At 41.4% G+C, this 14,315-nt stretch overlaps 1 protein-coding gene across 5 annotated transcripts in view; it reads right to left on the bottom strand.

The window, feature by feature from the left end:
* Positions 1-14,315, bottom strand: part of stard13b (StAR related lipid transfer domain containing 13b) — an 88,213-nt gene that overhangs the window by 27,899 nt on the left and 45,999 nt on the right. Inside the window, exon 1 of one of the 5 annotated variants that reach the window (XM_028573155.1) lies at positions 10,950-11,386. The exons of 3 other annotated variants lie outside the window; for them this stretch is intronic. In XM_028573155.1, coding sequence (XP_028428956.1) covers positions 10,950-11,073 — 124 coding nt within the window. In that variant the 5' untranslated portion in view covers positions 11,074-11,386. Of the gene's footprint in view, positions 1-4,161; positions 4,404-10,949; positions 11,387-14,315 lie in introns of those variants that run through there. One more of the 5 variants, XM_028573154.1, reaches the window with a different exon arrangement.

The following is a 14,315-nucleotide window of genomic DNA, read 5'->3' as shown; positions in this document are numbered from 1 at the left end:
ATTTGATAAAAATGTGGGCAAACTAATAAAGAAATGTTTTCTCAGTGATGGCATGAATATCTCATTGACTAACAAATGATGGCCTGTGTTCGACAGTATGAAGGCTATGTGTAAATTAAGGGTATATTGGACACATGCGGTAGGTTAAATGCATGAGAAGCAACACTAAATGTGGAAATCCTGAGAATCTGGACTTAAGTTTGGGCCGAGCAGAGAAGAATCGAGGCAGACAGAGCAGAAAGCTGCACAAACAGCAGTTCTTCCAGAGTGATGGAATATGGAATAATAATCCTCCAATATCCAAGGAATACTTTCATGAAAGGAGACACATTCCTCCACAATGAAAACAGGCCCTTTCCCTTGCAAAACAATACCAGTGTGCAGCACTCAAAAACCTATTTCTTCTCATCTTAGATCACACAGCTATGCATTTCTATCCACCGGCTCTCCAAGCTGATGAGATATACTGGTCAGACAACAGGGACGTGTGGGTCTTCAGTCTGTCCTGGTGCTTTGTCAGTAGCTAATCACAGTGGACTGACGAGAACCCACACACACATAGCTCTGGTGGCTTTGAAAGGCCATCAAATCGGAAACATGACTAAGACCCCGCAGGCTTCCCTGGAATTTGGGGTGAAACAATACATGAGGAACTCTGCCCATCGCCATGGCCCCCTCTCACTTTCAACCTGCTATGTCAACAGGGCTGGCCAGCTGGAATGCAGGAGCCACTGCAACACAAGAAGATCAATCCTGTGGCTCTGCACCGCAGTCCCTAAAAATACTACCTCGCGGTTATCCCTCGCATTTCAAACATGTAGGCCTCACACAAGGTGAGACATAAGGTTTGAAAGGAAATAAGATATTAGTACAGGGTTAGAATGCTGCGCTCATGAGAAAAACTGCCATAGTGCAAGTAAATTGCACAATTATGGCATTTAAGGCAAGTCAGAATTAAAATACTGAAACTACCAAAATTAGGCAAGAAGATTGCTTAAGATTGCATAATTATAGCACTTAAGACAACCAATTAAATAGTTGTAAAACTATTTCTTTTGTCTTTTATCTTCTTAGAAACAGACATCTCGGAGGTAACTGTATTATCCACCTTGTGTAAGGAGCATTAGTAAAGTTTGGATTTACTTTATTTATGAGACTGCTTGATATTACATAGGATCAATTCACTGGAAAGTGAACACGGCGACTTATTGGGACTTTGTCTTATTCACCGTATCCCCCAGAGGTAGATAAGTCCATAAATACCCTTCTCATCTCCGTGCGTGTCGTAACTCTGTTACGCTCCCACCGCTAGCCTAGCTTAGCACAGATCCTGGAGGTAACCGGCTCCATCTAGCCTAGCTTAGCACAGATCCTGGAGGTAACCGGCTCCATCTAGCCTAGCTTAGCACAGATCCTGGAGGTAACCGGCTCCAACTAGCCTACTGCTCCCAATAAGTGACAAAATAACGCCAACATGTTCCTATTTCCATGTTGTGATTTGTATAGTCACAGCGTGTACAAATAACAAGGTCACATGACACACAGCCATCTTCTAACCGTATACATACTGGGAACTATATTCTCAGAAGGCAAAGCACTGCTACTTCTGCTACTTGGGCGGAGTGATTTGCTCGCAGCACCTGAGCAGCCCCGTGGTGAGGAGCAGAGAGTAACAACGGTGCTTTTCAGGTGTTGCGCTAATCACTTATTGGGAGCTGTAGGCTAGATGGAGCCGGTTACCTCCAGGATCTGTGCTAAGCTAGGCTAGATGGAGCCGGTTACCTCCAGGATCTGTGCTAAGCTAAGCTAGAGGTGGGTGCGTCAGACATGCACAGAGATGAGAAGGGTATGTGTGGACTTATCTACCTCTGGGGGATACGGTGAATAAGACAAGTCCCAATAAGTCGGTGTGTTCCTTTAACATTGTGGTTTGCAGCCTTTGTTTTCTGTTAGTTAATGTAGGTACATTTCACATTTTATTCAACACATCTGGTACACTCTGGCTGAATGCGATACACCTCTTCACATACTGTATACTGTACATTGTTTTTTTTCCTACAGATTATTTTTCTACATTTGCAGCAATTGGATTGTTGTGATTTTTAATACATATCTTTAGCTGAAACAGATTGCTTTTTAAATGGAAGTTGAGGAGGATGATTGAATACATTAGGTGGAATATTAATAATTAAGCTAATTTATGTATGGAGCAACGTGGGGTTCAGTGTCTTGCTCAAGGACACTTTGATATCCGAACAGGAGGAGACATGAGGACATGATACTAAGAAGAACCAGTTCCAAAGTTAATGTTATCTTTGGTCATTTTGAAAGCAGTTTGAATCCACACAGAAAATGCCAAACTGTGCAATTAAAACTGTCAAATGAGTCAAAAGTAAATATATACCCAGACTACAGTGAAATCAAAGCACATACTATTTAAAAGTATTTAAAAAGTCCCACCTGACAATAAACGTGCAAGTAAAAGCTGTTAAAATAGCTTCATCATAAACCCACTTCAAACATGAATTTGTACATATTGTCTGTCCTTGACACAGATCACCTAAATTGTTGGTTTGCTGTCAAAGCAGACATCTGTAATCTAAAAAAAACACATGCCAGGTTACATGACTGCACACGCCTGCAAACACAAGATCATGGAGATTTCCTCCCGAAAACAAGCGTACATACGCACAGCTCCAGGACATCTCCACACATCCATCCAACAGTAAGCTGTGTATCCTTCACATCCTCATAATCACAACAAAAGCCTCATGCGCTGCCTCAGTCCTCTGTGGTGATACAGGAAACATTGCCCACACAAGTGGCTGCATTATCTGACTCACACTTCTCGTTACAGTGAATGAGAGAACTGTGCTGTGGGTTGCCATCTGATGACTAAAGACGATGAAGCTGCTTCTGTTATAAAACACAGCCACCCTTTGCAGGAATAGTGGCGCTTCATAATAATAATAATAATAATAAATGTAATGATAAATCACTTTTCAAAACAGATGTTAAAAAGTGCCTTAGAAGACAATAAAAACAGATAAATGAGGCAATAGGAAAAAATAATTATTAAAACAGAGCAGCGTATATCAATAATAGAATAACAATAGTCATGCAAGACAATAGAAACCAATTTGAAAACATAAATGTGTATAAATATACTGTATGCATACACACAAATAGGTGCACATTACATATACCCATACAAGCATGCTTTGTACACATGCTTCGCCACACATTTGCACATGAACAAACTATGCACATAGACACATAACTATGGGACATTTATTAAAAATGCCATTCTAAAGACACGTGTCATTAAAAGCTTTTTAGAAGTCGATACGGATGTAGCTTTGTCCTCTCCTCTCTATTGTTATGTTGCCCTGCCCCCTCCCTGGCCTGGGGACCTTAAATCTCCAGGTAAAAGCAAAGGCGAGAGGTTACAGGCCTTTGAGAAAGATGAATGGGAGGGGGGTCAGGCACCACTATTGCTCTCCTGGCTGCATACAGCAGTCCACAAATGAGCTGAGGGCTTGTAAAACTGTCAGCCAAGACATTCATTGATATCTCTTGTTTACACTGTGGGCTTACCTCTTGTTACGTAACTGATACTATAGCTTATCACCTGTCGCTGTTCTTTATAGTCAGTCAATACTAATTATTCACCACACCCTGCACCCTGGACTGCCTATTGGCTGAAGGTCAAGTTTGGCTTTGTCTGCAGAGGCACACGCACAAACACACACACTTTGTTACCACTACATTTGTCTTCCAAAGATTAGTTTGATTGAATCCCACTTTTATCTGGAAACAAGTGCAAAAAGAAAAAAAAGCCAGAGATATGAACTGACATTTGACAAAGACAATCAGCTGATCCCAAACAAACACAACGATGCCCTTGCTCACTTGCCACCAGGTTATCCTGTCTTGTCATATTCATACGTACTGTACGTGTCGTATCTTTTTCATTACATGTTTTGACTACCAGCTTGCTGAGCTGTTACTCCGAGCATTCCGGGAGTTATGAAAAAGAAGGATTCATTTCAACAGAATACTTAACAGCTGGCTCTTCAGCCAAAGCTAAAAATAAAAGTCTGATTTCTAAGAGTCAGACAACAGTCTGAACTGTCACTTCTATCCAAACACCTCTCCTACCTCCGGCGATCTTCTTGAGGAGCTGCTGCCTGGCGATGATCCTGCCCAGCCTGTACCCAGAGCGTCTGTGGTGATGGTCCATTCTCAGGTAGAAATCCTGAGTCTCTGGAGTCATACTCCCAAGACACTCGCTGCCTGTGGACTCTGGGAGCTCCCGAAACATAACTGAAACACTGTACCCCAAACAAGCCCCTGACTGCTGGCTGATACACACTCACCCACACACTCTCCCCTCAACAGAAAACTTCACGTACAGGCGCAAAAAGCCTAAAGTGAGCTGAGAAGGACGGCAGAGCAGAGCCTAGGGGGAGGAGAGCCAACCCTTAAGCCTCATGTGACCACAGGGAGGCCAATGGGAAGGGAGCAGTTGGAGAACGGCCCACCTTGCTGAGCTGAATCCAATGTCTGTGTGAACGCTTGTCAACTTCCCCCTGCTCTGGAGGGAAATATAAATACCATTGGAATGCCTATGAACTGAGTAAGGAGAGCACGAGTGGAAGAAAGAGTGCTGTGGGAGGGCTTACAAAAATAGTGTTTTTTAGACGCACCCTGCACTAGAACAACTCTTCTGCTGTTGCTGGTCACACAGGTGCCAAGTTTACTGGGCAAGAGGGAGCCTGTGCCATTTTGCAGAAAACTACAGAGGAGAGATAGAAAGGGACAAGTTGTTTTCCTGGTTGGAGAATGCTAATTTCTGCTCCCCCACCCCCACCACATAACCCCTAGCTCCAGCCACAGGAAGGCCTCTCAGCAGGTCTCCTAAAAGTGTCACCTCCTCCAGGGACAAAAAGAGATTTTAGCTTGAATACATATGAGTGACCTAGGCCCCATTTTCACTTCATATTAAAATCCAATCTAAGTGATCGGATCACAAGCGGACAGCTCTAAGTACAGGTGTGACGCATTGAGATCCGATCACTCAAATCACTCAGTTTTGACCTGCTTTTAACATCTGTCCTGAGTGATCCAACCAAGTGGACAGCTCTAAGCATGTGGGTTTTCACCTGGCAGTAGAATGTGTCTTCAAATGCGTCCCGAGTGCCCAGTTGTGATAGGATCTCACTTCCCCGCTCTATATGCAAATAAACATGTACATAATTTCCTTTTGCATATAGGCTGGTTGTGTGTGTTTTTGAGATGATTCTTTTTGGCATCTTATTTGATAGGATAGCTTAGACATGAAAGGGGAGAGAGAGGGGGAATGGCATGCAGCTAAGGGCCGCAGTTCGGGATTGAACCTGTGGCCGCTGCGTCGAGGACTAATCCTCTATACATGGGGGCACGCTCTACCCAGTGAGCTACCCAGTAATTACGGTAGTAAGTAACTAAAACTTGTGCTTTTCTGTTTTAAAAGTCCACTGGTATCAGCCAGTTTAGAACATGGAACAACAATCTCCTCACACCTGAAGTAAAGTCCACATCCGCACAAGCCGACCCACCCAGCACCACTCAGGGCCCCTGCCACTCTCCCTGTGACTGTCCTGGCCTCCCCGCTGCATACAGGCTTGCCTGTGTAGTATAAGCATGGCGCCATACATGTGAATAGAGCCCAAATGGGCAAGCAACCAAGTCAAACACAGCCTCTGTCTGTTTCGCTCCCCGGCTGGCAAAATCCAGCCTAGATTAAACTCACAAAGACGACAATTCAGCAGCACACTTCAGAGCCCGCTGTACGTTTTCATAAACTTCTTCTGGGTTTAATGGCCCTCTCCACACACTCAGGTGGAGCTATTTAAATATGTGATTGTTGCTTTTTTAAAATGTACTAGGTGATGGTGTTACACTATTTGGATGATTTCATTGGGCGGTGATTCATTTTTTTTTTCAAACACAAACACCTGTGTTCATTCATACTGTAAAAGGATCGCTTCAGGTGTCAGATGCTAAAACATGAGTGGCAGCATGTTGGCAACAGTGCGATCTCTCTGAACCCATGTCTGTGTTTTCTTCTTCCCTCTCCGTCTAGACGAAGAAATTCGCTCAGCGCATCGTACATATCACATTATGGAATCAATCACCCGCTGCTATGTAACATCATAATGAATGAGATTAACTGTGTTTTCGTCTCTGTCTGCACTCAAATACCTCAGCGGGGATTGTGAAAGAGCTACGAGAGCTCCAGTATTCCCTTTGGATGTCACTGTGTTTAACTTTGTGCCGCATGCCATGAAGAAATGGCAGTGGTGTGTCCTTAGTGGGAGTGTTGTGTGTCAGGCACAGTGACTCCAGCCCTTATCAAACTTGTCCCAACACGCTTCTGTCTAGGTTTCAGAGCTCAACTGCTATACAGCATGGCAACAGGAATCCAGACTCACATTACACACACTCAAACATATACCGAGGCTCTGTAACATGCCTGCCAGCTTGACAGTGTGGATTTTATTGTTCATCACAATAAAGGCAGTTATTGTTACTGTGTGATGACAAACTAAGCCATGTTGAAATGCAACTGTAATGCAGCCATTTAATGCATGTCCAGCCTTTATTAATTCTCTGCTCCAGCGCTCCAGCTTCAGACAGGTGGCATTACAAAAGGGAAATGTACTGTATATTCTGAATCATGGACTCAAAACTTGGGGCCCACAAAGGATGAGTATGGAGGCAGTTGAGTGGGGGTTAGACACTGCTCTGATGTGGTCGGATTCAGCAGCAGCAGCAGACATATGTAATCTGAACCGGGCAGTTTGGCTCTGGCTCTGGCGTGGCTACATTTCCTGTGGTTAAGGCTTAAGAAAAGCTCCAGCGTGACTTTAGATTTCCACCTCATGAGCCACCAAATGTCTGAATTCTGAGCTCAGGTCTGGATGTAAATCACACTTTAATGCCGCAGATCTGCTGAGCTCTTGTGCAGGTAACCTGAAGCATTTGAGAAGCCCCCTTATAATGACCATATCCAGTGGACGAGGTGGCAGGTGCTCTACACCGGAGACATTTAACACACTGCAACACAATGAGGATCAACCCATGCATCATTATTCAGAACTTAATCTCAACTTTAGAAGCAAGCACCCCTCGAGCAGCTGCTGGGTTTTCCCCAAAACACAAGTGTGTCCCAGGATATTCAGGCTTCTAACTTGCATGTAATTATGTAATATATGAGTACAAATAATAGTATGTAAAAATAAAATGTACAGGAAATAAATAAGATATGGAAGAGGCACGGTATGCTTCTTGAATTAAAATTGGGGGTGAATAGATTTCACATCATACCCAATTTAAGTATAGGGGCATTGTCATGATTTCCAATTACATCAGGGATGATCTGGCTGAGCTCTTTGACTAATATGGCTGATTATAACAATGCATTATAAAACACTAACTGTCCCCTCGCTCATTAATGATCTCAACAATTTTCTCATCATCTCCAATTTTCTCATCACCTCCTATTTTCTTTCCTAACATTTCAGCAGTGCCTTTTCACAGTTAAGGCTTTTATATTGTTGTGTTATTCATAGTGTAATGTTTAATTCACTGCTTTGCATATTCCTTCCAAGCTCATACGTACAGTACACGTACACATTTTATTACCTAGAAGCACAATTACTAATTAGTATTAATTATTAGTCAGAGACTGACATATAAAAGCTATGGCAATACAACAGAGAAAGAAGAAAGTCTATTTAACCAACAAGCTGATAATGCAGTGTGTACATAACTACATAAGTGTGACACCGGTGAGAGCAGTAACTGATGTCCTTATGGTATTGATGGTATAGTGAAACACACACAATTATATGATACATATATATTAGCTTTTTTTTTTTTTAAGATTATTTTTTTGGGCTTTTCTGCCTTTCATTTTTTTGACAGGACATCTAGGTGAGAAAGAGGAGGGGGGGGAAGATATGCAGAAAATCGTCACAGGTCGGATTCGAACCCTCGACCTCAGCGTCGAGGCATAAACTTCTCAGTACATGTGTGCCTGCTCTACCCACTGAACCAACCTGGCCACCAAATTTACTATTTTAATATATCTGATTTGCCTAAGTTACAACTCAAGAGGAAATCAAATTTCTCAGATAGTGTTTCACAGTATCCTGTATTTTCATTCATCTGTGGGAGTTGAGAAATCGACTCAACTATCAAAGCCAAAGCCACACACGGTGTAAAACGATTTCATGCATATTTTCCTTTAATTAAAAAAACTTTGTGATATGCATGCTTCTCTATGGAATCTGACAGCTCACATCCATCTGTATTTGGCTCCTAGCCTGTGCCAGTTGAAAAACTTTGTGATATGCATGCTTCTCTATGGAATCTGACAGCTCACATCCATCTGTATTTGGCTCCTAGCCTGTGCCAGTTGACACCTATTAATCACACAGGAGTAGATGAACCCGGCCATGTCTTTTTAAATATTTGCTCACTGCAGAACAAAGCAGCGGGGTACAGATACAGTATCCCAGTCAAATAATAATGTTTCATGCAAAGGCTCCACACTTCTTATCTGATAGACTGACCATCTGTGATGTGACACACATGGATTTCCTTGTTGATTGGCCACCATATCAGCTCTAAAGAGTTAGAAATCAGTGGCCAGGGGTCTAAAACACCTGACCTACATTTTGTATAAATCTCTCTGATTTCCCTTAAATCTGTTTTGGACATGGAAGATTAAGTTTTCTCCTGTCTGCCCTAAATGTCACATTAGCCTTGGATACAGCCTGATGTGATATTCCTAATCAACATAAATAGTCACAGAAAGCAAAAAAGAAGTCGGGAACTTCCTTGCAGGGATCAAACCAAGTGTAACAATATCCATAACTTTTAATCCATCTGTCAAGTCAGTGCATCAGGTCTATATGTGTCCGCTTGTTGAATGTGTATTGTATATAAGCAGCTCAAGGCCTCGAGACGGCAGAGAAAAGAATGCAGTGTTAATGTGTCAAATATCAACGCAGCGCAGGACTCAGTATCGTGCCTCAGCACACACAGCTGAGCAGAGCACGAGTCATACTTTCTGCACCAAATACAACAGCTTTGTGTGAGAACTGAACAGCAGTTTTGAACCCTGCCAAACAAAGTGAACACACTTGGTCTTGTCTCTATTTGTATGACATGAGGAAGACGGAGCTGTTGTGTGATTTATGCGGTCTTCCCGCACAAGGAGCTGAAGTGTGGTCAATTCACAGCACCTAGTGGTAGACTTAGGTTACTGCACAAACGATTGATTTCCACTCTTCACACACTCTCAAGACCTTTGACAGAATCATTGCACCAGGGCATAACCCTAACATCTTCAGTGATTCTTTCAAATGTTTCCCAAAGTAGCTTTAAAGTTATATCCAAAAACAATTATCTACACTTTAGGCTATGCACATATATTCTCCCCCCTTTATTTGAAGCAATATCTTACCTATTAAGTTTCTATCCCATTCTTTAAATTGCACCAATACACATTATTCAGGAAATATAATGTCGGTTTGAAGAGACTTAATTTGGGACTTTAATAACAATAACGTTCAGTGTGACTGATAAATGCCTGGCGGCACAATATGTCTTGTCCTCCAGAGGGACAGGTGCATTTTAAGAGATTTAAGAAAACATGGATTAGACCATTTCATTTTAGTTGAATTGCTAGGAAAACTGCAGGTCTTTACGTTTATTGATAGCAAGGTATTCATATAACAAAACAGAGTAAAGGGAGATCAACTTGTAATGATATACTGTATATTATCTATATTTGAAACTATGAAATGAAATGAATAGACCGAATGAAATGGTCTATACTATCTCAAAGAAAATGACTGAGAAGCATCTGCAATATTATCATATACACTACAGAAATAGTAAACGAATGAAAAGTGAAAATATATGACAAGCTACAAAAGATTAAATAAAATGATTAAAATTAAATTAAAGTTATCTGCTTGATAGAGAGAGAGAAGAGAGAGATAGAAAGACAGACAATTATATTTAAATTAGTTTTTAGTTCATTGTTAATTTAAGGTGCTCTATGAGCATGTGGAACACTTTAGACCACAAATCAAAGATCAAATATTGTCCACTCTCACTCAGCTTTCCATTTCCCGTGAAACCCACTCATCAGCGCCACCCTGCGGCAGGCCCGTGGTCACTGAGAATGGAGAAAGAATGAGTACTGTTCAATAATACTATGTAGTCAAGGATTTCCTACACGTGTGCAAAAAGTTATAAGTTGATTATATTGTTTTTGTATTTAGCCTTGCATTACAATCACATACAACCCGTTGAGATGCATTAGCCTTTATATTTTCAAAACCATTAGGCTATGGAGCTCAAACGAGAAAAAAAGACTCAAATGTACCCATAAATCTCCAATCCATTTACAAAAGTTGTCCAACTTTTTCCCACAGCTTTATAAAAGCAAATACAGTTGGACCACTATATGACACTGACCTAAAAGCAATATGACAATCGGTGGGATTTTAGTTAGGACTACTCAACAGCAGACAACTTCAATAGAAAAATTATTAGAACTTAAATTTGTTTAAATGCATTGGACAGCATGCACAATAAATATCCATCCATTTAGGATAAATAGCCTAGATGTCTTTCACTGCACCTAAACTCAGACAAACAAAATCCAATAGCCTAACAAGACAAATTAATACGGTTTTCAAAAATACATTTTCCCCTCTAGACTCCAATTACCCCGGTTGCAGCACCACTGTGATGACACTTAATGCACACCATGACATAGCCTATGTCATTCAGATTACTGCTATCCAAACATTCTAATATGAATGACATGCCCTATGTGTTCGCTCTCTCAGCGGGCTAGGGTGCGCCTGTAGCGGGCTACTGACCTGCCAGTCTCCGCTCTCTGACATTCTTCCAGAGTAAGTCCCAGGCTTTGGATGTGGAGCTCCGCAGCTGCTCGCTGAAAGAGCGCCGGAGCTTCAGCTTCGAGGAGTTTCTTCTAGATGTCATGGCAAATCCTCCACTCGGACATAATAACTAAATCCTCCTCGTTCCACAAAAACCGTTATGTTAAAGTCTCCAGCAGAAAAGCACCTTTCCTTTTCCCGGTTAGAAACTCTGTTTCTACTACAGCAGCAGCAAACCTGACTTTGGAGCCCGCTCTTCAAACGCAGTTGTCAACATTTTGTAGAAAAATAAATATATTCCTCTAGCTTAGAACGAAAATCAATAAAACGAGTAAAAGTTGTAGAGTGATTGTAAAGCACCAAGACAGACTTCACACTTCATACCAGATGTGTGTGTGTGCGTCTGTATGTGTGCGTTTGTGTGTGTATGTGTGTGAATGTGTGTGAAGGGATCCACGCACAGCGAGCGCGACTCAGCCGTGATACCTTCAAATGCTGCTGGAAATTTGGGAATTATCAACTGAGCACACATGATCCACCTAACAAAATGCCAGAGTATGACTGTAAAGGAGGAATGGAGCTTGGAGCACTGATGGCAACAACAGATGGTGAAATTGATCATCATTTTATAATTGCTATTTTCCATTAGCTTATATAAATAGGCCTATTTATGATATGTAGCCTATGCGGGCTATTGAATTTCAAGCTTTGTTTAATATTAAATGTCACACTTTATGACCTAGAACAACATACATACATTTCTGTAATGTCCCATGAAGGTTCCCCCTCGGCAATATTTGATGCAACCTTTGGAAAAGATCACAAGGAGGCCTCCATATAATCTTCGGTCATGGTTGTGTGAATACTGATGGTTCCCGCATAATGATTTATCCCAAAGAGCACTAAAAGAACTTTCCCTGAACGTTTCCATAACCATGCAATGTTCTGGTCAAAAAATATTGATCTCACAGGACTGTTGGAGATACAGTAGCCTATGTTGAGCAAACTCCTGGGGAGGAAACACTGTATTTATTGGCTTTTGTTCATTTTTAATAAATATAACACGTAACAAGCATGATCATTAATGATACACAATAACATAAATTAGTAATTATAGTGGGCAACACGTTTTAAATCCATATAAACTAAAATAGATAGAGTAATACAATGTAGAAATGTACATCTCAGAAGTACAACATGGATAAGGTAACCCTTCAAAAAGCATATCCAGAAGCTTTAAGACTCTGAAGTAGGAAATAGAGATCTACGTAGAGCACCTGAATACATCACAAGCAGCGAACCGCTCAACACCCCTACACACACACACACACACACACACACACACACACACACACACACACACACACACACACACACACACACACACACACACACACACACCTCACAAATGACACAATTCCAAACTCAGCGATCACTTTCTCTAGTCCAGTCTCTTACTTTATTATCATCCCAAAAACAGTAAGATGTTCAGAAATGTTAAGTTTTAGGGAATCCTGTCTCCATGGTGATCAATAGCTTCACAATCATAGCACTTAATGCATCTATTATTTCCATTAAACTGTATTGTAAAGGTTTTTCTTGGTATCCTTTTTTACCTGCAGGTAGGCTATATACTCCATTTTTTGGGGATGCTTCAAAAACATTTGATTGACATGGACCTAATTATTAACTATTATTAGGATTTTGACCTACATTTCCCATCAGCAGGATGTCGTCTGTTATTTTAGAGTTCAGCGAGTTCTCCCCAGGTAGGCTAGAGTAGGTCACCCCTTCAGCACAAACATTGGCTCAGTTTCATAACTTTTTGTTGTCACAATATCTTGCACCGCAGATGGTGAAATAAATAAGAAAAACAAAAAAAGTAAACATGATACGATCTTCTGTGAGGCTGCATACTAGACACCAGCTTCAGTAATCATTATACCATAATTATTTTAGGAATTTACTCCTATTATTGTGTGCCCATTCAGGCAGCGCATGACCTGGGAGCCGTGATATCATATCGGCTGTATTCATTTCTTTCCTCCCCAGCTGGGATTACTGTTATAACAGGTTTAATACCATAATAAACACACAGTCTTAACACAAAGTGACTGGCTGAAGATTGACAGTTTCTTAAATGAGCAAATCTCTGCTGACCTCAGCTTGCCCTCTCTGTGTGAAGCTGAGCTAACATTACTTCATTTCAATAAGGAGATAGAGCCCATTTGCCACTGAGCAGGACGGGTGATTTACAGATTATTACAAAGTCACATAGTGAGACAGGAGTGTGCAGCTGAGGGGAGAATATTAATGAAGGGCTCAGTTTTCCATTTGTTCCATCTAAAAGTGAAATTATGTGCAGCCAGGAGGAATAAGAGGAGACCCAGCAAACTGCTCTGATCTTACTGGATCCGACATGAAAAAAACATTAACATCTGCATATTTTAGGTTAAGACTCTCTTCTGAAGACGGAATAACAGAAACATCAAAGATTGTACCCTCCTACGAAGCAAAACATCAGAACTTTCTGCTTATTTGCGGCGCAGGAACTAAATAACTCTCAGAGCGCAACAGCTTTTCATCTGCATTTGGATCTAACTGAATTTGTCACCGTATATTTTAAGGTTTGGAATGAGAAGAATGAACGTTTAAGAATGATATGTGAGAAAACATGGAGGCCTTTTTGGTTCAGCATGGGTCAGAGGGAGGAACCTGTTCACCACTGATCAGCATGTTGCTATATATAGCCCCACTTGTTGACACCCCAGACTAAAACTGCAGCTTGGAGGACAGACAACACACACACACACACACACACATTTCATTTGATCCTTTCGCTTTCAGGAAGGGTCAGGGTTAGGCCGAGTCAAGCGCCTTGTTTTCCGCTGGTCACACAAACAGGGAAGCTTACAGAGAAAAAAGGCTTAACGTTAACACGCAAATTCTGGAAATGTAACACAAAACCCGCTTATAAATGAATCCTTAATTCAAAATAATACTGATAGTCTATTTCCTACAAAAGTGAAGGCATTAACTTCATACAGAACCTATAAACAATCTATAAAACATCATCCGTACATCATCTTACTAATCCTTTGGTTGATATATATATATATATATATCCTGAAAACAGGATAACGAATGAGTGTTCTAGATGCCAAGTTGACTAACAAGGCAGGAATGGACGGACAGACAGACAGACAGACAGACAGACAGACAATAGCGTTCCTGTCAGCCCCTGACAGTAAAAGTGATGGAGGAAGCGCAGCAACAAGGTTCTGACCTCTCTCGACATGAATCCCCAGAGAGGTAAACGCAGCCCACCGCTGTGCCTCTCCTTTC

This window comes from Perca flavescens, chromosome 3, assembly GCF_004354835.1.
Source record: "Perca flavescens isolate YP-PL-M2 chromosome 3, PFLA_1.0, whole genome shotgun sequence".
NCBI classification, from domain to species: Eukaryota; Metazoa; Chordata; class Actinopteri; order Perciformes; family Percidae; genus Perca; species Perca flavescens.
This window is presented reverse-complemented; position numbering and strand designations above follow the sequence as displayed.